At 39.7% G+C, this 27,825-nt stretch overlaps 1 protein-coding gene across 1 annotated transcript in view; it reads right to left on the reverse strand.

The window, feature by feature from the left end:
• LOC309614729 (uncharacterized protein C8orf34 homolog) overlaps positions 1-27,169 on the reverse strand; it is a 393,717-nt gene extending 366,548 nt beyond the window's left edge. The window contains 2 exon segments of the mRNA XM_082363485.1: positions 26,716-26,945; positions 26,948-27,169. Of these exon segments, the coding sequence (XP_082219611.1) occupies positions 26,716-26,945; positions 26,948-27,056 (339 nt within the window). The 5' untranslated portion in view covers positions 27,057-27,169.
• Positions 27,170-27,825: the final 656 nt, after the last annotated feature.

Below are 27,825 nucleotides of genomic sequence, written 5' to 3' on the forward strand. Positions count from 1 at the left end.
AATGCTGGGTCGTATGGTAGTTCTGTTCTTGGTTTTTTGAGGAACCTCCATACTGTTCTCCACAGTGGCTGTATCATGTAAAGGTGCTTTGCATACTTCGCGTACAATCAGTTGACTTCAAGTAAAGGAGATAGCCCTTCACAATGGGAGTGGGTGTCATCTAATGAGCTGAAGCCTTAAGAACAAAAACTGAGGTTTCCTGAAGGAGAAATCTGTCTCTAGACTGCAGCACCAACTCCTGCCTGAGTTGCCAGCCTGCCCCACAGATCTCAGACTTGCCAGCCTCTACAATTGCATGCGTCAATTCCTCAAAATAAATCTCTATGGGATCTGTTTTCTCTGGAGCACCCTGACTGATACAGACTACAACCACATTCACAGGTAACCTTCATCTCCATTTTATAGACAAAAAACAAACAACAACAACTGAGCTGATAAGCAGTAGAGTTTAATTCAAATTCAGACGCCATGATTCCAAAGCCCGTGGCCTGGGGGAGATACTCAAGCTGGGTTTTTAACACTGGGTAAAATTCCCATAGCCCAAGAGAAAAAGGAGAAAAAAAAAAGACAGGGATGAAAAGCAAGAGTCTGTCCCACTTTTAAAGAATTCTATGTGATACAGCCTCCATTCATGATCCCTTCTGATTTGTACTAACAACCACAACCAGAGCATTTGCTTTGTACACATTATCTTAATGCTAGCTATTTCTTCTTGACCCATTTGTGGTTTATGTAGAAAGCAACAGCCACCAGCTTTTAGGTCAAAAAACTTCATAGATGTATTCAGTGAAATCTGGCTACCTCTCAGACTTTTCTTTTCCAAGGAGAAGAAACTCAGTTCATGGTCCTTAACTCATGGACGTGGAATCCAAGGTATTAAAATTTTAGGACACTGGTCCTGGAGACAGACTAGCAGACTCAGAAGCAGAACCCATGACTCTCTCATCTCCAATCAAGTGTATTCTCCTTGAATCTTGCTTCCTTCTCATTCCTTCCATGGCAAAAGACCCCACACCAAAAGGAAAGATACAACAGCAAGGGAAAAGGGGAAACACATTCAACTTTGAAACAAGTTGCACAGATCTGGGGTAATGGTGGAGTCACCTTTTCACGAATATCTGTGGGGATAACCTCAAGAGTAACCAGCTCACCAAAATGCTGACTCATATGCCTTAATACATAAGCACCTTAGGACAGAGGTTCAAAGAGAAGTGGTCATCATTAGGATTACATAAGCCTAAAATTAATTTCTGTCTAAAGACACTGCCCTTGAACCAGATATTCTTCTTATGTGAAAAGTAAATATATTTCTATCCACATAAGTTCACCAAGACTTTTAAACAATAAATAGAAAAGAAATTGTCAAATCATCTCTTCTGTGTATCAAAAGATTACTGTACTTCTTTAATTTGGTCTCACCTTCGATTTTTAATATATAACCCTTTGGATAAATAAGTCTCCAAGTGCCTGATAAATTCTGAGTTCCTAAGCAACAATTTAAAAAGATATTGTCACCCATGCCTTTTACCATATAATAATTACAAAATAAGTTCATACCTTTAAAGAGGGAGACCTGTGTGCCATGAACAGCAACGTGGATCACAAGTAGATTTAGGTGTTGGATGTGCTCAAAATGTGCCTATAAGTCACCACCACAATGCTGTACAGTCATCTTTCTTTCTATCTATCATGGTCTCTCCTACCTGTACTAGGAGTATTCTTATTTTTTATAGTTTGTGCCTCACCTCTAAGTAGCACTTGACAGTATACGAGCCCCTTATGGTACCTCATTTAATTCATAGAAGTTATGCAACTATCATCATCATCACAGATGTGGAAATTGTGATCCTAGATCATAGATCATGCTGGATCACTGAGATGGAAACTGTATCTTCAAATTTGATAACTGCCTACCTACTGTTCTTTTACCTTGATACATTACAGGTTCCATGAAGACAATATTTTGCTCACTAGTCTATCTGCATTTTCTAGCAGAGAGGGAGGATTTAATAAATCCCTGTATAATGAATGCATACTAAAATCTGGATGCCAGATCTTATTACCAGTGATAAAGCTTCAATTCACTGAATTTCTGGTGGGCAACACACTCTGTAATTGATCATTTACATGCACGCTTTATCAATAGACTACGCAAAAGGGTTACAGTACAGTTCCTCAAAAGAAATGGCTAACATGAAACTGATGACACTCATTAAAGCTCAGTTTAGAACAGTGGTTCTCAAAGTGGGATCCCTGGACCAGCAGCATCCACATGCTTGGGAACCAGACGTGCAGATTCTTGGGTCCCACTTCATAGCCACTAAACCAAAAGCTCTGAGAATGGGACCGAGAATCTGTGCTTTAACAAACCCTCCAGATGACTTTGATACACGCTCAAGTTTTGAGAACTGCCAGTTTAGCAAGACAATATCCACGGAAGATGGTTTGAAGGATATGACGTCCTTCTACTCCTCAAAATAGTCTAAAGCACAGGCCATGTTATTGGCCCTCTGTAGCATTCCTTTGACTGCACTGTGTTTTGGTATCAAGCCACTGACCTGTACCCAGAAAGAATAACTTTAAAAATAACTTTATGTATACCCATTTGTTCATTTCTTCATAGATTCAGTATCACAACACCATATTGCTTCAGTCTGCTAAACAATGTGTGTGGGGGGGCAGGTGGGGAATGGGGGGAGAAGGAAAACAGGTCTCTACTCCCAAGGAACGTAAAATTTGATAGAAGAGAAAAAAAATACTCATATCAAAATGCATACGATAGTGACATGGGTGGTAAGTGGTTACAGACACTTTATACCTCAGAGGAGGAGTGGTTTCCAGCTGGCTGAACAGCTGAGGTGATCAGATAAGACTTCTTATGACCGCTATAAGGAAGGACGACTATGTTCAACTCCACTGAGGTTCTGGAGCAAAATACAATGAGGCTAAGCAAGCTGAAAGGATGGAGTTGCTAAATAAAATATATATGCAATTGCATTTTATCCCCAAACTCTTTTTACAAGCTTTGTGAAGAATTTTCTCCATTGAATAATAAGTAAAGGTTGGGGGGGGGGGAACATAAATTGTCTGTTTTATCTAAAAAAAAAAACCCTCAAAATTGGTCTTGGGGATTAAAAACTAGAGGCAATCTTCATGGAACTCATTACTGGAAATGATCAGTGGAAAATAATCATCAACAGTAGAAAGCAATTAAGTATTCCATGAACTCACTGCCAGGAAATGTAGTCGGTGCAAGTCGGAAAGTAGCTCCCTAAATGTCAAAGAAGTCCTACAACTATCATAGAAAGTTCAAGTTTGTGGGCAATTAAGCGGCTTTTACTAACTCAAGCTAAATGCCCAAACACTGAGTGAGGGGAAATAACATATAATACACATATTAGAGCTAAGAAGGAAAAAGAAACACTCACTAGAAATGTCACATTCGTGCTCCATTGCTTGTTTTGCGTTTATTTTAGACTTCAGTAAACAATGAGGTATGTATCTCAAAGAGCTACTTTTTATTGTTTTTAGTTCTGCCCAATCATTAAGAGTGGCTTTCTATATGATTTTTTTCTTTAGAAAAAATCACATGGAGTATAGACACACAGTACTACAAATCGAATTCTCTTAGTCTGTGGAAAATCTCCATCTATTTCAGTGTCTTCTTCTGTAGGAACTCTGTTTCTCTTCAGGACCTTTTTCATCATCCTCTCCACCACCAGCGCTGAGTGTCACCACCACCACCACCCCACCACCCACCCCCCGCCCAGGTTCTCTATTTTTATTACTAACATTACCTTTTTAATCCACATTAATTCACATTTGATCCTGATCAACCCTCACATACTCCATAACTTCCTACCCAACCCTCACATACTCTACAACTATTCAATTGCATGTCCTGTTTAATAGCCCCCACCTGCTGCCTCCCTTTCCAGTTGCGCTTACCGTCACCCTAGTTTGGGTCATCATAATCTTTCCCTTGGTAATTGACACCAACTAGTGCTCTCTACATCCCAGTCACCCCACACACCACTATAAGATGTATCTTCCTAAAGCAGCAATTTGATGTGCACTACCCTGTCCAAATATTAGCTAGTCTCACCTACCTACCAACTTAAATAGTTGGTAACTTACTTAAGTACTTACTTCCTGCCTGACATTAAAGTTGATCCATGTCTGGGACCAGTCTATTGTTCCATCACCATCGTCCACCATCCTTATACATGTGTACTGTGAGCCAACTACACCAAACTGCTCCTCCAAGAAAACATTCCAGTCTTGGCACACCCATCTTTGGATCATGCCATCCTTTGACCTGGAATGCCTCCATCACCTCCCAAATCTCTTACTGTCCTGAAAAATCTTCTTCTAACACAAGATTCATCCCAAATGCAACTTCATTCACTTATTCATTCATGTGCTCATTCAACAGCTACTTTTTCGAGCATCTACTGGACAAGATACTGGGAGATGCTGAGGTAGAGCAGGAAGGGGAGCGCAGTGCGACTAAGTGAACAACTTCTGCCCTCAATAAACTTATAATTGAATTAGAGGGTAAGAGAAAACATAATTAGCAGTAAAACAAAGAACATTTTCCAAAGACCTATTGAAAGTAGAAAGCAAGAGCCTTCAGGCTAGAGAAGGAGGCAGCTTATTCTGCTAGGGAAAAAAAACAAAAATCATGTTTCCTTCATCTTGTATTCTTTTTTTTTTTAAGATTTTTTTGATGTGGACCATTTTTAAAGTCTTTATTGAATTTTTTACAATATTGCTTCTGTTATATGTTTTGGTTTTTTGGCCATGAGGCATGTGGGATCTTAGCTCCCTGACCAGGGATCGAACCCGTACCCCCTGCATTGGAAGGTGAAGTCTTAACCACTGGACCACCAGGGAAGACCCATTCATCTTGTATTCTTGACTGGTAATTGGTTTATATTAAATATTAAAGACATTTAATGCCTTTCCCTCAAGCAAAGGTTATCAATCTGTGGTGATTTTGCCCCTCAGGGCATATTTGGTAATGTCAAGAGTCATTTTTGATTGCCACGACTGGGAGAAGTGTTACTAGCATCTAGTGGGTAGAGCTGCTAAAAGTCCTACAACACATTCCCCCACAGCAAAGAATTATCTAGTCCAAAATGTCAACAGTGCTGAGGCTGAGAAACCATGCCGTAATGCCATAAATAAGATGGAAGCTTAAAGGTCTACGGAAATTCGAGTGGTAAAAGGCATTTTGGAAAGAAGTGAAGGGAATCCCTTAACACTTCTCAAATCATAACAGAGATCCAAGTAGAATTGGCAGTTACCTAAAACCAATCTCTTATGTCATAAACCTTTAGGAGCTTATAGAAGGAAAAAATAAACCATTCAATGTTTAAACAGTTAATATCATCAGGAAGTTGTCATGTTGTTTTTACCCATTGATTCCAGTTTTGTCTCCTGAACATACACAGAAAAAAATATATGTTCCATACAATAATCTTTCATGTATTTGAAGACATAGGTGATGCTCCCCTTAAGTTTTATTTCTTAAATTTAGTATTTCTAAATATTTCAAACATTTCTCATTATCCTAGCCATTATGGCAATGACAATTGCCTGTAGAATATTTCCAATTAAATGTTGAATTTCATCTTTATTCCTCTGAAGGGTCATATTGTTCATCTTAAGTTCCAGGCTCTGTTTTTCAAAATTCTGATTATATCATCCATGAATTTTTAAAATATAGCTTGCCTTTCATCACCTAAGTCGAATTTTTAAAATATAGCTTGCCTTTCATCACCTAAGTCATTGGTAAAAATATTGACCAGGACATTTCTGGCACCAGCAAGTCACTGAGTACTGCCCTCCAGGCTCACGTCAGTCACCAGGGCATCCTCCTGGAGAGGGTGGTCCAACAAGCTCCAAGTGACTGTACCATCACTCAATCCACATTTCTCTACCTTATATATAAACATCTTATGCATATGGAAGACTTTTCCAATTGCCTGGGAAAAAAATCTCAGGCTATGTCTCCTAAATGGATCTTATCAGTAAGCCTAGTTATATCAGAAAGGAAGATTGAGCTAGAGTGAAATGATTTGTTTTCAATAAACTCGTAGTGGCTTCAGTGGCACATATTTCCCACTCTAAGCACACAGATTTTATTAATCAACATTTAATCATAAATTCTCTGATTTTACTATAGAACAATTAATCTTGTCTTCCGTTGAATATACCTAGTCTACTACCTTGAAAATTAAGAATCCTTTTCCTGCCTCCCATATTTTGGCACTTTTATGTTCCAGCTTGGCAAGTCTGGCATGGGGATGAAGAGCGGGGATATTGATATAAAAATACCTGGGTTTGCATCCTAGCTCCTCTATCTGATTGATGTATGACCTTAAGCAAGTTAACCTCTTTGCTTCAATACCCTTATCATTAAAATGGAGCTAACAAAATTACCACATAGGATTGTTGTGAGAATCAAATAAGATATATCCTGGTGCTTAGAATAGTGACTGTAATTGTGGTTAGATGTCAGCTTATTAAAGAGGGTACACTATGGTTCTATGACCTCAATCCAAGTTCTTTAAATTCAGAAGGATATAAGTGCTCTGGAACAAGAAACCTTTAACTGATTAAAAGTACAGTGCATTATTTTTTCTCATTTCTAGATCTTCAGCTTCCTCTTAATCAAGAACATCTTGTTTTGTAGTTTTTTAAAGATAATCATTTTTGATAGAAAATATATCAGCAAAATAAAGGTAGAATTATTCCACTTTTTCCATGTCATCTGCTAAAATCTCACCGTCTGCTCCCACCATGAGCTCTGTTCCATCATGATATTATTAGAACCTATACTTCCAATCTTTCAAAATATATGCAGAGAGAGAGAGAGAACAATAGCTTTGGCTAAGTGGAAATAAAAGTTATGTCTGCACATAGTAACTGAATCAATTTCCTTGTCAAAGTATTTTTCTGTATTTCAGCAACCAATTTTAGCCAATTAATCTGATAGTGACCAGCAACAGCAGAGGGTAAATTGTACACAGTAAACTCATACTGGCGTCTACTGAGCATTGTTTCTCTTCCTTAGTACTCAGTGTTTTTTATTATACCATGCTTAACCATAAATCTTAGAATTTTAATACTAACCAATTAATCTTCTCTTCTTTCATTTAACAAGTAAAGTGATACACTGGCAACAAAAGCTCGGAGCCAGAAGCAGAGGCCAGCTCCACATATTACACATTCATTCCAAACATGATGTTGGGGCCACTCAGCAAATCTCCTAGAATTGATACAGACAGCAATACGTTTGTATGTAGAATACTAAACTGGCAAAAGTCATTGAATACACGTTCTTCTGATCCATTGCTTTTGCTGATATCTGTTCCCTCTGTAATTAAGGAACCGATTAAAACTTCCAAGAAAGGGGCTGAGAAGTCTAAATTGATGTTGACTTGAGATGCAAACAAAATTTTAAATTAATAGTTTCAGAAAGCAGAATTTGAACAATTTCTATCTGTAAAGATTTAGCTTTAGTTCAAGTTATTAAAATGGGTAAAACTTCCCATCCTATTGTATCTGCCGAGAAAAGGCACTGTGGTTAAGTATCTCCTTATAAATAGGACACACATCTGAATGGCAGACTGCTTAAAATCCACCCATATCGATCCCAAAGTCTAGTATGTTGCTTTTAGTAAAACAGAAATACACCTGCCACCCTACTGGAAAAGCTACACAGCTTCATTTAGACTGCCTAATGATATACACCTGGATTCCTTCATTCAACAGTCTTCCAGCATATAGTTACTGCCAGAAAATTCTCCTGGGCACACTGCTGTAAAGTATTTATGGAGATACCGGTGGCCACAGAAAGGATATGACCTTAGAAAGAATCAGGATAGGCTCGGTGGAGGCAAGGGGAGGAGAGGTGAGGGAGTTTTTTCCTGATTTCTTCCCAGAAAGGTGCTCTGTTGCACACTCTACAACTTGAAGCACAAATTTGAATGTGATAACTTAGAAGCATCTTCATCATCCTCATATCGCAGGTGTAGCTGTATATATTAGATCTAAAACCTTGAAGAAATCTTCCAGACACAAATATATTTCCTCTCAGGAGGCAGCTTGAGAGGAATGTGCATTTTTAGTAATATTGAAAACTATAAACTTCAAATATTAACACTGGAAGGAAAGTTTCATGATGGGGAAAGGTCTGAACCACAAAAGCAAGACAGAGACCTCTGGAGCAACTCATGAGAATCACAGTCACTACCACATGGGTCTGAAGTAGGGGATGAAAGGATGGAGGGATGGAAGACATAATTTCATGGTTAACTCTTACCCAAATTTAGGCAAAAGTTTCTCTCCTTAATGTGCTCTATACAGTACTGTTGAAATAGGTTCAGAATTTTCAGTATCATTTTTACTAAAGATTATGAAGTAAGAAAACCATAAGCACAGTCATGATAATGATCTCAGATAATTTTACTTTCAAGTGTGCACTGGACCAAGGATGACAGCTACATCTTGCCTGTCTTTTGCATTTCCTAGTTCTTGGCCCAATGCCGTCCTTAACCTCTGCTGCACTGAATAGCCTCATAGATATCCAGACCCAATGTCTGGTCCAAAGGGAAAGATAATACTCTTCTTCTAATCACTAGAGTCATCCTCTCATTTTCTAATTATTGTCTAATGAGGCCCTCTTTCCCAGGAAGGTGGAACTGGAAACAAATCCAAATGGCGAGGATGGAGACATACCAGAAGACACGATATGAAGTGAAAGTAGAAAATTCAGAATTGTCAGCAAATCAAAATTTGAATCCATAGAAGTAGATGAGCTCTAGGACTAAGCCCTGAGAATATTCAACATTTAAAGAGGAGGTGGAGGTGGAAGAGTTCCCAAAGGAGACAGAGAAGAAATGGCTGAAAGAGGCAGAAGGAAAACTAGGAGAGGATGGTGTTACAGGAGCCCAGAGAAAACAGCATCTCACTGTGTGGAACAGTTGGAAGGCCAGGGAGAATGGGAAGAGGAGATACCTCTGAAGCTAAGGCAATGCCGTCCAATTACATATTCGGCAATAATGGCAATAATCTATGTCTGCTGTGGTCAATTCAGCAGCCACATGTTACTACTGAGCTCTTAAAATATGGTTAGTGAAAATGAGGACAGAATTTTTAATTTCATTTCATTTAGTTTAATCTAAATAGTCACACGTGGCTAGTGGCTGCTGTATTGGACAGTGTGGAGAGTCTAAGCAGACAGAGGGCAAACTAGCCTAGTAGCTAAAAGTATGAGCTTTGATCATCAAAAAGACAAGAGATCACAAGTGTTGGTGAGGATGTGAAGAAAAGGGAACCCTTGTACACTGTTGGTGAGAATGTAACCTGGTACAGCCAGTATGGAAACAGTATGGACATTCCTCAAAATGTTAAAAGTAGAACTACCATATGATCCAGCAATCCCACTTCTGAGTATATATCCAAAAGAAATGAAAACAGGATCTCAAAGAGATATCTGCACTCCCATGTTCACTGCAGCATCATTCACAATAGCCAAGATATGGAAACAACCTAAATATCTGTCAATGGATGAATGGATAAAGAAGATGTGGTGTACACACACACACACACACACACACACACACACAAGGACATTATTCAGCCATGACAAAAGGAATTCATGCCATTTGCAACAACATGGATGCACCTTGAAGGCATGATGCTAAGTGAAATAAGTCAAATACTGTATGATATCACTTATATGTGGAATCTAAAAAAGCCAAACTCAGAGAAACAGAGAGTAGAATGGTGGCTACCAGAAGAAGGGACATGGAGGATTGGGGAGATACTGATCAAAGAGTTGTAAACTTCCAGTCATAAGATGAACAAGTTCTGGGAGTCTAATGTACAGCATGATGATCATAGTTAATAATATTGTATCATATACTTGCAAGTTGCTGAGAGAGTAGATCTTCAATGTTCTCACCACAAAAAAGAAATAGTTATTATGTAACATGATGGAGGTGTTAGCTAACACTATGGTAGTAGTCATTTTACAATATATAAAAGTGTATAAAACCAACACTTTGTGTACCTTAAACTTACACAATATTATATGTCAATTATATCTCAGTAAAGCTGAAAATATTTTAAAAATAAAAAAATTTTAAAGTATAAGCTTTGGACTCAGACATATCCCAGGTTCACATCATCTCCCCCACTTATGCTCTGTATAATTGGGGAAATTTATGTCAACTCTATAGAGCTAAGATTCTTCACATGGAAAACAGGCATGATAAATCAATAGCATTGTTAAAAGCATAAAACAACATAATACAATACTGACACATGAAATGCAGGGATTTGTTGGATTAATTAGAGCCTGGTTAGTTAACCCACAAAGGCCCTCTGGAAGATTTAAACTTAGAGCGGGGCTTTTGAATACAGATTCATGAAGTTTACTGTTTTCCCTTTGGAGAGAATCATAGCCTTATCTTCCTCCTTCAGATAATGCGACAATTAAACTAGCCAAGGTAGTCAAGCTTTTTGTTGCATTTCTTATTATGCATAAAAAATGCTGAAGTATTCTTTCATTAACCTATTCTTCTACTAAATAACTGAAATCCTTCACACTTTAGTTCATGATAGTTTCTTCTACCATTCTTAATTGTAATTCCGTCACCTCAAAGCCTTCTTTTCACTAGGACAACTGATCTTACTAGCTTCCATCTTTTTGCTTACACTTTTTATCTAATTTATTAATATTGACCCTCAGTTGGAATTTAGCCTCAAGGTGTAATTTGACACTCAAAAAGGAGTCAAAGATTTTTCCCAAAAACATCTGCTGAAGCAACTGCATGTGTTGTAAATTTTGATTGCCTTGAATTAAATTATTCCGAGCCTGGGTTTCAATCCTGGGTTTCCTTCCAAATTGTCACACATATAAAATATTTGCTGAGCTCACCAATGTCTTAAGTATATCTATCCACCAAGTTGTACAATTTAATTCAGCGTGGCATAAAGTGGTTTTTTATGTCAATGAAATAGCAATGTATACAACAAGCCCCAGTTAGAACCAAGACATCTGGGACCTGCATTCATCCAATCTAAAAAAGCCTATTAACAGTTTTGCTGCCTTGACAGCCACGGATCCAAATAAAGATAAAAACACACTATGTTGGAAGCAGAAAATTATCCTAATCAAAATGTCACTTCTGAAAATGTCTTTTTTTAAATGCCAATACTGTAAACAGAAATTTCCACAATGACAATTAAACATAATTAAATGCTAGATTTCTCTTCAAGCTTCTTTCATTCTCTACAACTTATTTTTCTGAACTGAAACTCAATTTCTCTTTCAAGTACATCTTGTTCCTGTCAGGGGAAAATGCAGCTAATATTTTTTAAATTTATCAAGTAAATTTAAAGGCATATTGGACTATATTTAAAAATCTCAAAGACTCTGAAGGTATTCTCTCTAACCATAGAGCCTCAAATTAATATACAACAAGACAAAGGGTGAGGTGTAGACATATGCACCCATGAGGATCAGAAGGTACCCTGGCACAGCTGTATCTAAGACAGTAATTTGCTTTTTCTTAGTTTCTAGAAAGTGGCCTACACTGGTCAGGTTTCTTTTTTTTTTTTTCTTTTTTCTGGATTTTTAATACGTGTTTCTTTGTTTAAACAGGAATCAGTGACATGTGGATGGAATCAGATAATGCTGCAAAGAGAAATGAAGGGAAGGTCTAAGCCATGGAAGCAATGGAAGGAAAGAGAATAGATGAAATTGGATAGTTTCATCCACCAGAGGGCAGACAGCAGAAGCAAGAAGAACTACAATCCTGCAGCCTGTGGAACAAAAACCACATTCACAGAAAGATAGAGAAGATGAAAAGGCAGAGGGCTATGTACCAGATGAAAGAACAAGATAAAACCCCAGAAAAACAACTAAAAGAAGTGGAGATAGGCAACCTTCCAGAAAAAGAATTCAGAATAATGATAGTGAAGATGATCCAGGACCTCGGAAAAAGAATGGAGGCAAAGATCGAGAAGATGCAAGAAATGTTTAACAAAGACCTACAAGAATTAAAGAACAAACAAACAGAGAAGAACAATACAATAAGTGAAATGAAAACTACACTAGAAGGAATCAATAGCAGAATAACTGAGGCAGAAGAACGGATAAGTGACCTGGAAGACAGAATGGTGCAATTCACTGCCATGGAACAGAATAAAGAAAAAAAAAAATGAAAAGAAATGAAGACAGCCTAAGAGACCTGTGGGACAACATTAAACGCAACAACATTCACATTATAGGGGTCCCAGAAGGAGAAGAGAGAGAGAAAGAACCCGAGAAAATAGTTGAAGAGATTATAGTCCAAGACTTCCCTAACATGGGAAAGGAAATAGCCACCCAAGTCCAGGAAGCACACAGAGTCCCAGGCAGGATAAACCCAAGGAGAAACACGCCAAGACACATAGTAATCAAACTGACGAAAATTAAAGACACAGAAAAATTACTGAAAGCAACAAGGGAAAAACGGCAAATAACATACAAGGGAACTCCCATAAGGTTAACAGCTCATTTCTCAGCAGAAACTCTACAAGCCAGAAGGAAGTGGCATGATATATTTAAAGGGATGAAAGGGAAGAACCTACAACCAAGATTACTCTAGGGAAGAACCTACAACCAAGATTACACTACCCGGCATGGATCTCATTCACATTCAACAGAGAAATCAAAAGCTTTACAGACAAGCAAAAGCTAAGAGAATTCAGCACCACCAAACCAGCTCTACAACAAATGCTAAAGGAAGTTCTCTAAGTGGGAAATACAAGAGAAGAAAAGGAACTACAAAAACAAACCCATAACAATTAAGAAAATGGTAATAGGAACATACATATCGATAATTACCTTAAACGTGAATGGATTAAATGCTCCAACCAAAAGACACAGGCTCGCTGAATGGATACAAAAACAAGACCCATATATATGCTGTCTACTAGAGACCCACTTCAGACCTAGGGACACATACAGACTGGAAGTGAGGGGATGGAAAAATATATTCCATGCAAATGGAAATCAAAAGAAAGCTGGAGTAGCAATACCCATATCAGATTAAATAGACTTTAAAATAAAGAATGTTACAAGAAACAAGGAAGGATACTACATAGTGATCAAGGGATCAGTCCAAGAAGAAGATATAACAATTATCAATATATAGGCACCCAACATAGGAGCACCTCAATACATAAGGCAACTGCTAACACTTATAAAAGAGGAAATCAACAGTAACACAGTAATAGCAGGGGACTTTAACACCTCACTTACACCAATGGACAGATCATCTAAACAGAAAATTAATAAGGAAACACGAGCTTTAAATAACACAATAGACCAGATAGAGTTAATTGATATTTATAGGACATTCCATCCAAAAACAGCAGATTACACGTTCTTCTCAAGTGCACACGGAAATTTTCCAGGATAGATCACATCTTTGGTCACAAATCAAGCCTCAGTAAATTTAGGAAAATTGAAATCATATCAAGCATCTTTTCTGACCACAACGCTATGAGATTAGAAATCAATAACAGGGAAAAAAACATAAAAAACACAAACACATGGAGGGTAAACGATACGTTACTAAATAACCAAGAGATCACTGAAGAAATCAAAGAAGAAATCAAAATATACCTAGAGACAAATGACAATGAAAACACGACGATCCAAAACCAATGGGATGCAGCAAAAGCAGTTCTAAGAGGGAAGTTCATAGCAATACAATCCTACCTCAAGAAACAAGAAAAATCTCAAATAAACAATCTAACCTTACACCTAAAGGAACTAGAGAAAGAAGAACAAACAAAACCCAAAGTTAGTAGAAGGAAAGAAATCATAAAGATCAGAGCAGAAATAAATGAAATAGAGACAAAGAAAACAATAGCAAAGATTAATAAAAGTAAAAGCTGGTTCTTTGAGAAGATAAACAAAATTGATAAACCATTAGCCAGACTCATCAAAAAAAAGAGGGAGAGGACTCAAATCAATAAAATTAGAAATGAAAAAGGAGAAGTTACAACAGACACCACAGAAATACAAAGCATCCTAAGAGACTACTATAGGCAACTCTATGCCAATAAAATGGACAACCTGGAAGAAATGGACAAATTCTTAGAAAGGTATAACCTTCCAAGACTGAACCAGGAAGAAATAGAAAATATGAACAGACCAATCACAAGTAATGAAATTGAAACTGTGATTAAAAATCTTTCAACAAACAAAAGTCCAGGACCAGATGGTTTCACAGGTGAATTCTAACAAACATTTAGAGAAGAGCTAACACCCATCCTTCTCAAACTCTTCCAAAAAATTGCAGAGGAAGAAAACTCCCAAACTCATTCTACGAGGCCACTACCACCCTGATACCAAAATCAGAGAAAGATGTCACAAAAAAAGAAAGTTACAGACCATTATCACTGATGAATATAGATGCAAAAATCCTCAACAAAATACTAGCAAACAAAATCCAACAACACATTAAAAGAATCATACAACATGATCAAGTGGGACTTATCCCAGGGATGCAAGGATTCTTCAATATACGCAAACCAATCCATGTGATACACCATATTAACAAATTGAAGAATAAAAACCATATGATCATCTCATTAGATGCAGAAAAAGCTTTTGACAAAATTCAACACCCATTTATGATAAAAACTCTCCAGAAAGTGGGCATAGAGGGAATCTATCTCAACATAATAAAGGCCATTTATGACAAACCCACAGCAAACATCATTCTCAATGGTGAAAAACTGAAAGCATTTCCTCTAAGATCAGGAACAAGACAAGGATGTCCACTCTCACCACTGTTATTCAACATAGTTTTGGAAGTCCTAGCCACAGCAATCAGAGAAGAAAAAGAAATAAAAGGAATACAAATTGGAAAAGAAGAAGTAAAACTGTCACTGTTTGCAGATTACATGATACTGTACATAGAGACTCCAAAAAATGCCACCAGAAAACTACTAGAGCTAATCAATGAATTTGGTAAAGTAGCAGGATACAAAATTAATGCACAGAAATCTCTTGCATTCCTATACACTAATGATGAGAAATCTGAAAGAGAAATTAAGGAAACACTCCCATTTACCATTGCAACAAAAAGAATAAAATGCCTAGGAATAAACCTACCTAAGGAGAAAAACGACCTGTATGCAGAAAACTATAAGACACCGATGAAAGAAATTAAAGATGATACAAACAGATGGAGAGATATACCATGTTCTTGGATTGGAAGAATCAACATTGTGAAAATGACTCTACTACCCAAAGCAATCTACAGATTCAATGCAATCCCTATCAAACTACCAATGACATTTTTCACAGAACCAGAACAAAAAATTTCACACTTTTTACGGAAACACAAAAGACCCCGAATAGCCAAAGCAATCTTGAAAAAGAAAAACAGAGCTGGAGGAATCAGGCTCCCTGATTTCAGACTATACTACAAAGCTACAATAATCAAGACAGTATGGTACTGGCACAATAACAGAAATACAGATCAATGGAACAGGATAGAAAGCCCAGAGATAAACCCACGCACATATGGTCACCTTATCTTTGATAAAGGAGGCAAGGATATACAGTGGAGAAAAGACAGTCTCTTCAATAAGTGGTGCTGGGAAAACTGGACAGCTACATGTAAAAGAATGAAATTAGAACACTCCCTAACACCATTCAAAAGAGAATAAACTCAGAATGGATTAGAGACCTAAATGTAAGACTGGACACTATAAGACTTTTAGAGGAAAACATAGGAAGAACACTCTTTGACATAAATCACAGCAAGATCTTTTTTGATCCACCTCCTAGAGTAATGGAAATAAAAGCAAAAATAAACAAATGGGGCCTAATGAAACTTAAAAGCTTTTGCAAAGCAAAGGAAACTATAAACAAGACGAAAAGACAACCCTCAGACTGGGAGAAAATATTTGCAAATGAATCAACGGACAAAGGATTAATCTCCAAAATATATAAACAGCTCATGCAGCTCAATATTAAAAAACAAACAAGCCAATCAAAAAATGGTCAGGGGCTTTCCTGGTGGCACAGTGGTTAAGAATCTGCCTGCCAATGCGGGGCACATGGGTTCGAGCCCTGGTCTGGGAAAATCCTACATGCCACGGAGCAAATAAGCCGGTGCGCCATAACTACTGAGTCTGCGCTCTAGAGCCCACGAGCCACAACTGTGGAAGCCCAGAAGCCCGCGCACCTAGAGCCTGTGCTCCGCAACAAGAGAAGCCACCGCAGTGGAAGCCCGTGCACTGCAACGAAGAGTAGCCCCGGCTGCCCGCAACTAGAGAAAGCCCGCATGCAGCAACGAAGACCCAACATAGCCATAAATAAATAAATAAATGTTCTTTAAAAAAGAAAAAAATGGTCAGAAGACCTAACTAGACATTGCTCCAAAGAAGACATACAGATGGCCAAGAAGCACATGAACAGCTGCTCAACATCACTAATTATTAGAGAAATGCAAATCAAAACTACAATGAGGTATCATCTCACACCAGTCGGAATGGGCATCATCAGAAAATCTACAAACGACAAATGCTGGAGAGGCTGTGGAGAAAAGGGAACCCTCTTGCACTGTTGGTGGGAATGTAAATTGATACAGCCACTATGGAGAACAGTATGGAGGTTCCTTAAAAAACTAAAAATAGAATTACCATATGACCCAGCAATCCCACTCCTGGGCACATACCCAGAGAAAACCATAATTCAGAAAGACACATGCACCCCAATGTTCATTGCAGCACTATTTACAATAGCCAGGTCATGGAAGCAACCTAAATGCCCATCGACAGATGAATGGATAAAGAAGATGTGGTACATATATACAATGGAATATTACTCAGCCATAAAAAGGAACGAAATTGGGTCATTTGTAGAGACGTGGATGGATCTAGAGACTTTCATACAGAGTGAAGTAAGTCAGAAAGAGAAAAACAAATATCGTATATTAACACATATATGTGGAACCTAGAAAAATGGTACAGATGAAGCGGTTTGCAGGGCAGAAACAGAGACACAGATGTAGAGAAGGAACGTATGGACACCAAGGGGGAAAGTGGCGGGTGTGTGTGTGTGTGATGAATTGGGAGATTGGGATTGACATGTATACACTAATATGTATAAAATGGATAACTAATAAGAACCTGCTGTATAAAAAAAAAAAGAATAGATGAATTTGCAGCAATGGGAAGAGTAGGAGCAAAGTCAGAAAGAAAAGCAAGAGTTGCAACAATGGTTGAAATGATATTCCAATAAATGTTATCTAAGCCAGTGCTGCCATGAAGGAGGGCAGGCAGAGATAGATGAGATAAACTTCATGCTTGGTTAATTTGCCTTTAAGGATGTGAAAACTATATTAGACCTTCTTCCTTTGTGGGGAAGGAAACAGATTCTTCCTGGAGTTTTATTCAGAAGACAGTCTGATTCTTGCCACCAGGAATGGACTGGGTTTGGGATTGACAGCTAAAGTAATGCTGGGGACTTCCCTGGTGGTGCAGTGGTTAAGAATCCACCTGCCAATGCAGGGGACAGGTTCGAGCCCTGTTCTGGGAGGATCCCACATGCCTCGGTGCAACTAAGCCCGTGCGTCACAACTACTGAGCCTGTGCTCTAGAGCCCGCGAGCCACAACTACTGAAGCCCGTGGGTCTAGAGCCTGTGCTCTGCAACAAGAGAAGCCACCACACTGAGAAGCCCGTGCACTGCAACGAAGAGTAGCCCCCCCTCACCGCAACTAGAGAAACATGCGCAGCAGTGAAGACCCAATGCAGCCAAAATAAATAAATAAATAAAAATTTAATATCTACTTCTAGATACAAGACATGACATACTATATGAACTGATACCTATTGTCTACAGATCACTGATGCTCACACATCCTTCACTGTAGAATGGTCCTCTCTCCCTCTGGATAGACTGTCCTGTACTATTGGGAGTGCACAGAGGAATGGTATAGAAAGCAGAGGCCCTATTCAGACCAGTCACACACATCAGTCCACTTTTTTAAGTTTTTTTTTTTTTTTTTGACTGCACGGCATGTGGGATCTTATTTCCCCAACCAGGGATCGAACCTGTGGCTCCTGCATTGGAAGCACGGAGACTTAACTACTGGATCACCAGGGAAGTCCCAGTCCACTTTTTTATCCTATGCACTTTAGTGCTGTAAAATTCCCTCTCCGCACTGCTTGAGCTGTGTCTCATAAATTTTGACATACCTTCCTTTTCATTGTCAGATGGGTTTTTATTTCCTTGTGATTTCTTCTTTGACAAGTAGATTATGTAGAAGTGTGTTGCACAGTTTCCCAGTGTTTTGGGAATCTTCCTGTGTTCCTTCTATTACTGATTTCTAGTTTCATCCCACTGTGATGGAGAAAACACCTTGTATGTTTTCAATTGAGGATAGTTTCGTGGTTCAGGGAATGGTCTATCTCTGTATGCATTCCATGCCACTTGAAAAGAATGTGCATTCTGCTACTGTTGCATGGAGTGGTCTACAAATGTGAACTAGACCCTGTTGTCTGATGGACTGTTGAGTTCTTCTATGGTGTTTCTGAATTTCTGCCTAGTTGTTCTCTCAGTTGTCAAGAGAGGGGTTTTGAAGTCTTGAACTATAATTACAGATTTGTCTATTTCTCTTCTTAGTTCTATCAGTTTCTGCTTCACACATTTTGCAGCTCTGCTGCTCAGTGCATACACACTCAGGATTGCTCTTTTTCTTGGTGGGTTGACCCTTCTATTATTACAAAATGACAATTCCTGTCTCTGATAATTTTCTATCCTCTGAAGTCTACTTTATCTGACATTTACATAGCCACTCCTGCTTTCTTTTGATGTTTGCATAATATTTTTTACATTCTCTTACTTTTATCCTGCCTATGTCTTTGTATTTGAAGTGAGTTTCTTAGTTGGGTCATGTTTTTTAATCCACTCTGACAATCTCTTTTAACTGGTATACTTAGACCATTGCATTTAATTGAATTAGTGACATATTAGGGCTAAAGTCTGCCATGTTATTTTTTTTGTTTGTTTGTTTGTTCTCTCTGTTTTATTTTTTCTTTTTCCTATTCCTGGGGGTTACTTGAACATTTTTTTAAATTCCATTTTTATTTATCTATCGTTTTTTTTTTTTTTAATTAATTTATTTATTTATTATTTTTGGCTGTGTTGGGTCTTCGTTTCTATGCGAGGGCTTTCTCTAGTTGCGGCAAGCGGGGGCCACTCTTCATCGCCGTGCGCGGGCCTCTCACTATCGCGGCCTCTCTTGTTGCGGAGCACAGGCTCCAGACGCGCAGGCTCAGTAGTTGTGGCTCACGGGCCTAGTTGCTCCGCGGCATGTGGGATCTTCCCGGACCGAGGCACGAACCCGTGTCCCCTGCATTGGCAGGCGGATTCTCAACCACTGCGCCACCAGGGAAGCCCTATCTATCGTTTTTGAGGGCATCTTTTTGTATAGTTTTTTAGTGCTTACTCTAGGTATTATATTATACATATACAATTAGTCAACAGGTATTGTCATTTTACCAGTTCAAGTGAAGTATAGAAACCTTACCTTCTTTGCACCTCTTTACCCTTCCCTGATTATAATACAATTTTCTTAAGTACTTCCTCTACATACTTTTAGAACCTCATCTGACATTGTTATAATTGTTCTTCAATCATGACATAATTTAGAAAATTCAAGAGGAGAAGGAAAACGTATTATATTTACTCATATTTTTGCTCTCTCCATGTTCTTTCTTCCTTCCTGATGTTCTAAACTTCCTTCTTCTTTCATCATTTCCTTTCTGTTTAGAGAACTTCCTTTAGCCATACTTTTAGGGAAGCCCTGCTGGTGACAAATTCTCTTGATTCCCCTTTCATTTGTGAAGGATATTTTCTCTAATGGAATCCTAGGTTCTTTTTTTTCAGCACTTGAAAAATATTGTGCCACTTCCCTTGGACCTCCATGGGCTGATGAGAAATCTGGTGTCATTCTAATTGCTTTTTCCTCTATAGGTATAATGTTGCATTTCTCTGGCAGCTTTCAAGATTTTTCTTGTCTTTCTTCCCCAGAAATTTAATTTTGATGTGTCTTGGCACGGATTTCATGGCAGGGATGGCCTTGTTACCACTGGACCACAAGTCCTGAGTCTTCTCTAGGCCTCTTCTGACACAACCCCAATGGGGAGGGAGAGGAATGCCTTATTACTGTCAGGGGTGGGAGGAGGCCAGGCTCCCCACATGGTCTCCACTGACATTGGCCTCAGATCGGGGGTAAGAGTGAGGCAACAATGTAAAATCAAATTAAAACCACAATGAGATATCACACAAACCAGTTAGAACGACTATTATTAAAAAGACAGATGATATCAAGTTTGGGTGAGAATAGTGAACAACTGAAACTCTCACACACTGTTGGCAGGAACGTATAATTTTACAAGCTTCAAAACTAGTGGCTAATGTCTTAAAAAGTTAAACATACACCTACCATATGATCCATCCAACCTATTCCAGGTCCCCAAGAGAAACAAAAGTATAAATCCATACAAAATACTAATTCAGCAATAAAAAGAAGTAAACTACTGATACATGATGCAACATGGGCGAATTGCAAAATAATGATGTCAAGTACAAAATGATATACACCTTCCCCCAAAAAAGGAGCATAGAGTATGATTCTATTTATACAAAACTCTAGAAATGGAAAGCCAACCTTAGTGACAAAAAGGAGATCAGTGGTTGCCTGGGGATGTGGAAGAAGTAAGGAAGGGTAGGAGGGAGGTATTACAAAGAGGCATTCCAGACAGCAGGAAGGAGGGCAGGCATATGAGAAGATGTCCCAGCTGAGTCCATGTATTTTAGGTACCTTCCAGGAAATTGCAAACATTTTCACTACATATCATTGACTCTATGACACTTGATCATATGTAGGTGCAAAGGAGATGCCACCACTCATAAACAAACAGAAACAGTATCTCTGCCTCAGCACCCTTTCTTGTGTTCCAGCACTCTTATGCATTTATTTTTTTTAATATTTTTGCTGATATTTCAATAAAATTTTGAGAGGGAGTAGAGGAAAATGCATATGCTTAATTAACCAGAATTGTAAATTTTCTTTACTCAGAATTTTAGTTTATTATTCATTGGTTGCCATGTATAAATCATTGATAACAATTCTTAACTACACATACATAATTTAATGTTTAATGAAACCCCATGGATGAATTATTTTGTAAATACTCATTTCCTAGATGTCCTTTTCTATTTTTAATATTTTTTAAAATTTTGAAATAATTTTAAACTTACAGAAAAAGTATGTGAACAACACAAAGAACTCCATATACCCTTCACCTAGAGACCCCATTCAAGTTTCGCCAACTTTCCCAAAAATGTCCTTCATAGCAAAAGTATCAACTCTAGAACCATATTTTGCACTTACTTGTCACGTCTCTTCAGTCTGAGACCTCCCTTGACCTTCACGATCTTAAATTTTTTAAGACTCCAGATAAGCAGAATTTCCCCATCAAGCTAATCAGATATTTTCCCGTTTTTCAATTCAAGTCATGCATGATTGGCAGGAATATTACAGAAGCGATGCCATGTTGTTTTAAATGCATCCTAACAGGGGGCATAACACTTGAGTAAAGTAGTGTCTGCCAGGTTTCTTCACTACAGAGTTACTTTTTCCCTTTATAATTAACATCTATTTTGTGGAAAGATACTAGAGATTATGTAACATCTCATTCCTCATCCAACTTTCACCCATTAGTTTTAGCATTGATTAATGTTTCTTGCCCGAATTATTACTAAGACGGTTGCCAAGTAGTGATTTTCTAATTCCATCATCCCTTCCAGTTTTATTAATTGGCATTGTACTTACGATAAAGTAAAGCTTTCTCTTCTCCCTGTAAATTGAACACATTCATGTGTCCCATGAATGTGTGGAATAAAATATTCCTATTTTATACAGTAAGATAATGTTACTGTCATTCTTTATTTTGCTTCTTAAATTGTCCCAGATTTAGCTAATAGGAGCCTCTTCAAGCTGGCTTCTATGTCCTTTGGACATGTTCCTATCATTCTTTGACCACTTCCTTACATTTTATCGTAATAAGATGTTCCAGGTTCTGGGGCTTCCCTGGTGGCGCAGTGGTTGAGAATCTGCCTGCCAGTGCAGGGGACACGGGTTCGAGCCCTGGTCTGGGAAGGTCCCACATGCCGCGGAGCAACTAGGCCCGTGAGCCACAGCTACTGAGCCTGCGCGTCTGGAGCCTGTGCTCCGCAACAAGAGGGGCCACGACAGTGAAAGGCCCGCGCACCTCCATGAAGAGTGGCCCCGCTTGCCACAACTAGAGAAAGCCCTCGCACGGAAACGAAGACCCAACACAGCCAAAAAAAATAAAATAAATAAATAAATAAATAAGTCAGGAGCTCTTAAAAAAAAAAAGATGTTCCAGGTTCACCTTGTATTTCCCAGTGCCAAGCCTTGAATGAACCATTTCTCCAAGGATACCTGGTTCCACTTAATGGGGAATATCATTTAGAACACAAAATCTGGTTGCTACGGTTGACCATGCATTTGATAAGTCCACCTCATAACATATATGCCGAATCAGTTAACACAAATTCAGACTACGTGAGTAGAGGTACTTTGAACTAAACACAGAAGGTTGTAAAGTGATTCCATTCTACTTGGAGTGGGTCAGACCACATTTGGGAAAATGCAGTGAACTTAGTTTGCCACATCTTCAATAGACAGAGATTTAAAAATTCTATGGAGATTGTATGAAGACCGCATTATTCTGCTTTTTAAAAATTGACGTATAGTTGATTTATAATGTTGTGTTAGTTTCAGGTATACAGCAAAGTGATTCATATATATTTATCAAGATATAATCTTTTTCAGATTCTTTTCCATTATGGGTTATTATAAGATATTAAGTATAGTTCCCTGTGGTATAACTTGTTGTTTATCTATTTTATATATAGTGGTGTGTATCTGTTAATCCCAAACTCCTAATTTATCCCTCCCTCCCCCCCTTTCCCCTTTGGTAACCATAAATTTGTTTTCTACGTCTGTGGGTCTGTTTCTGTTTTGTAAATAAGTTCATTTGTATCAATTTTTAGATTCCACATATAAGTGATATCATATGGTGCAGGATTTCCCACTCTTGTGTGACTAGGCCCGAACCAAGACATATGGCTGTCCTGAGCACCATTCCAACCCATAATTTTCAAATAATTATTCTATTTAACAAGATGAGAGAAACTGAAAATTGTATACTTCTTCGTATTAAAAATAATGAATTTATTGCAACGTTTCACGTCATATAACCTCTTGGGAATTAAGTTAAACTGCTTACAGTATAAACAAAGTAGATGGCTTGATCCTAATAAGCAACAGAATTTCTGATCACCAAGTTCTTTGACTGTTAGGTGCTTAGCCCTAGGCTTTGAGATCAGTCTTATGTTTGCCCCATGCATCTTACCTACGTATGTTGCAAAGATACTCTACTTTGGTGGGAGCCAAACCATTTCACATGTTGCCAGTTAAGTGAGGAGCTATGTGTGAAATCTATATTAAGATTATAGTTCTAACTTATTGTAGCAACATCAAGCATTCCTTATAGACTGATGCCAGACTGCTGACTACTTGCCTGCCCTGAGCAAGCCAATGAGAGCACAAAAAGTATTATATCTTACAAACATTTCAAAGAGTTTGTGGAATCTAAGTCATTATTACCATTTTCACCTTATAGCTTCATACTATTTAATTAAAATATCATTACCCAAGACTCTAATGCAACGATTTCTAGGCATGGTTTTGTAATGCCTCAAAATATCTTCAAACATAGTTAAAGGTAGTATAAATGTATACTTCTAAATCACCTGGAAACGATTAATTTCACTCTAAAGTAGTTTTTGAAACACCATATTGTGTGCAGCACTTTTATAAGCTTCTCAAATGATAAAATGTTAGAAATAAATAAATTAAGTAAGAAATAAACTAAGTAAACTGTACAGGTTTTTTAAAAAATGAGATATAAGTATTCTTAATACCAGTATATGTTACCTTTGCTACTGTTTTAAATAACATTCATGTGCTGTCTCTAAAGTGCCTCACTTCAGGGAGTTTTCTTAAAACAGACCAAGCTAACAAAATCTGTAAAGGGAACATATTGTCAGGTCTTACATATTTTCAAAACTAAAGTAAGCCTATGTCACTAACACCAGTGCCTCAGCACAAAAAAAAATCACCACAAAGCCCAGATAATAAAACTTGGCATCACCTATTTCAATTTGTAATTGGTAAATGGAGATTTTAGCTTATGTCACTGTTTCTTATAATGTGGCCCAGGAATTAAATATATGACCATCATTTGTGCTACTTCTTACTAAATTCAGATTCCTAGGCTCCTCTTCTGATCTCTTGAAGCAATTTTTATGAGAACTATTAACCAAAGGCCTGGGAGCTTTGAGGAGAATGATAGATCAATATGTCCATTTTACACTAGTTCCACTGGTTTTCAAGTATGAGGAGACTTTCCAGTTTTGTAAAGTACATGTAATTCTACTCTCTCATGATCAAAACTGTTGCATAAGGACTTGATTTCAGTAGAAGAGAACTTATCCATTTTCTCCCTTTAATTATTTAAAGTGCACATCAACCCTTAAAAATTAACTACTCATCTCTGCAATCCAAGCTAATGGGGATGTATGTAATATGTTACCCCCAAACAATGAATAAAATACAAAACATATACTTTTGTCCTTGTTTGTTTTTTAGTGAGGAGGTCTAATGATTTTATGAGACAATTCTCATACAATGAGATAAAATACAATGAATAAAATACAAAACATATACAATGAATAAAATACAAACAATGAATAAAATACAAAACATATACTTTTGTCCTTGTTTGTTTTTTAGTGAGTAGGTCTAATGATTTTATGAGACAATTCTGCCATCCCTTAAGATTCAGCAGTGGAACTAGCTAGTGAGCATTTGAAAAAGTGAGCATTTAAAACCAAGTTGGATTTATTTCCTAATTATGTATATAGAAAGTTTACATACATTCCAAACTCTATTACTGTCACTTGGAGAGAATCTTGGGAATTATAAAAGTCAGCAAATGAGAATAGCATCTATTAAAAACAATTCATTTATTCTCCCTAGGAAAATGTACTTATATTTTAAAGAAGAAACCCTCTAAATGTATTTATTTTATGTTTCTTTTGATACAATTAACACACTGTGCCACAGAGGGTTATTATATTTCTCCTTTAAACACAGTGTATAGTCTCTAATCTTTACACTAACGGCAAAGAAAGGAATTCCAGTAGCTCCAGCAATTCTACTCTGCTTTTGTATATGGACTTCCTTTGCTAACACTTTTTGCAAAAACAAGAATCAAGACATATATTGTAGGACTTTATGACTATACAACAGTGATTTTCAGTTGAAATAATGGTCATAGCTCTCAAGACAGTACATGGTTAACTTAAAAGTTGGTCAGAAAAACAAGGGATTTTGCAAATCTTGGTTATGTGAAACCCGTTATGATCACACCCTTGTCCGCTCCCTTTCTGTGCTGGGACATTAATTCGCAGTCTTATTTTCTCTGCAGTTATCATTCTCCTCTCTTCAGTCCTGGAGAAGGTGTTCCAACCTCTGCTATCTCTTCCTCCTGCCGCGTTTCAGCCTTAAGACACCGCGGTCATGTAAACCCCCAAGTATGACCACAACGGTTTTTTTTTGGGGGGGGCGGGGATCTCAACCCTCCCACGTCCTCTCGCAGCGGGTCGGTGCCCAGCTGGACGGTTGGACCGGAAAGGAGGGGACCGTGGGCGTCCCTCCCCGCTGGCCTCTGCAGCTGCCCAGCGCCCTGGCAACCGGAGGGACGCTTTGCCGGTGCCTGCTTTCAGTCCCCCGTTCTCATTTTCTCCTGTTCTCCCGCTTTTCCATCCTCCTACTGTATTTTTGTCATCAATTCTTTGATGGCGAGAGAAAACAGCTCAGAGCCGTCTCCTTCCCATAAATACGCGTGTGCTTCTCCCGAACCTTTCTCTGCCCCCTCTCTCCCCCTAACACAGGTAGGGGGGCCGCAAGGCAAAGGATTCTCCTTTCATCCAGAGACCAGTGTCAGCGCCTCAGCTTGACAATTTCATTCCACACGCCCGCACCTCCCGAAGCCTACTTCCTAGCAGTTCAGTTTTCTCCCAGGTAACCTTATTCCATCCCATTGCTAAGCACTTCCTCCACCTTTTTCGGGTTCTACTACTGCCTACATTTGGGGGAAAACGCGCAAGACAGTGTGAATTCCAGGAAGAAAGTGAGCGTGTGTAAGCCTGAGTGTGGGCACCCGTCTGTCTCAGCCTGTCCGGGCCCCGTGCATGTGGTTGCAAGGGGCAGGGCAGTCAGACACCTCAAACTTGCCCTGCCAGGATAAGGCTTGTCCCTCCAGAGCTTACCTGTCCGCGCCCAGGTAACCGAAGAAGCGCCCGCGCGGCCGCGTTCCAGGACACCTGGCCCGGACAGAGAGAGAGAGAACTGGGGCCACAGGGGCGCCCCTCCCGCGCAGCTCTTCGGTCTCCCTCCTTCCCTCCAGGGTGTCCTGAGCCCCCCAAAGACAAACGGGACCGCCCGCACCAGCAGCGCCTTACCTCAAACAGGGGACCGATCTTGTTCTTCTCCAGGTAAGCCTGGATCCGGGATTGCTGATGAGAGGCCATGGAGAGACCGATGGGCCGCGGAGAGTGCGGGAGACCGCGCGGCCGTGCGCCTCTGCCCGGGGACACCCCTGCTTTCCCCTGGACCGGGGCCGGGACAGGAGCTCGGGAGCCTGGGCTCCCACGGCGCGGCGCGGCGCGGCGCGGCGAGCTCGGCTCCCGGTGCGGGCGTGGGCTGCAGCCGCTGGAGCCGCGAGCGCGTGGGGCGCCGAGAGCCGGAAGCCGGGGCGCGGCGCCGCCAACTCAGACAACTCGGAGGCGAGGGGAGCTCTCATTCATCGCGCTCTCCTCCTCCCCCAGCCCCACGGCTCTCCGCGGCGCCCGCGCGGGGGCACCTGGAGCAGAGGTTCCAGGTTCCTTTCTCTCTGGGCTGCAGCGGCGGGAATCAGGGGGCGGGAGGCGAGCCGGGAGGCGCGGCTCTGCCTAGAACGGCGCCGGGGGGCGCCCTCGGGCGGGCCGGGGCTGCGGGGCTCGAACTCGCGGGGAGCGTGCGTGTGCGTGCGTGTCCGCGCCGACGGTGGGTGCCCGCTCTACCGGGTTACGGGAACACCCGCCCGGGCTTCTCCCCAGTCTCTGCTCGCCCTGCCCGCTGCTCCCTAGCGACAGCGCCGCTCCCAAAGCCAATGGTGAAGGTGCTTCTTTCAAAGTGCACGTAAATCTGGCGCTTGTTGGCTACTCCTTGGCAGCTACAAAGGCAGTTCGAGAGGGGGTCGTCCCCACCGCCCCTTCTGAGCCTCTCCTCGCACCTCCTGCGCTGCCCCCGCTAGCTCAGGGTCCGAGATGGGGAGCGTTGTGAGAAGGTGCGTGAGTCTGAGGGTCTGCCACGAACATGAAGTTGCCTTCCTTCAGGCGGTCGGGCTTGGCTTGGAGCAAGTCGACGGGCTGAGAATTCAACTGGAAACTCCCAAGGTGCAGACGCCCAGAGGCTGGGGCAAACCTTTAGCTTTTGACAGGAAGAAGAGATGGAAGCGAGCCAGCCCCCCCCTCCCAGTTTGCCTTCCTAATCCTCATATAATCATGTGGATTACAACCCACACATAATTA

The sequence above is a fragment of the Balaenoptera borealis genome (genome assembly GCF_965194805.1).
Source record: "Balaenoptera borealis genome assembly, chromosome: 17".
Taxonomy (NCBI): Eukaryota; Metazoa; Chordata; class Mammalia; order Artiodactyla; family Balaenopteridae; genus Balaenoptera; species Balaenoptera borealis.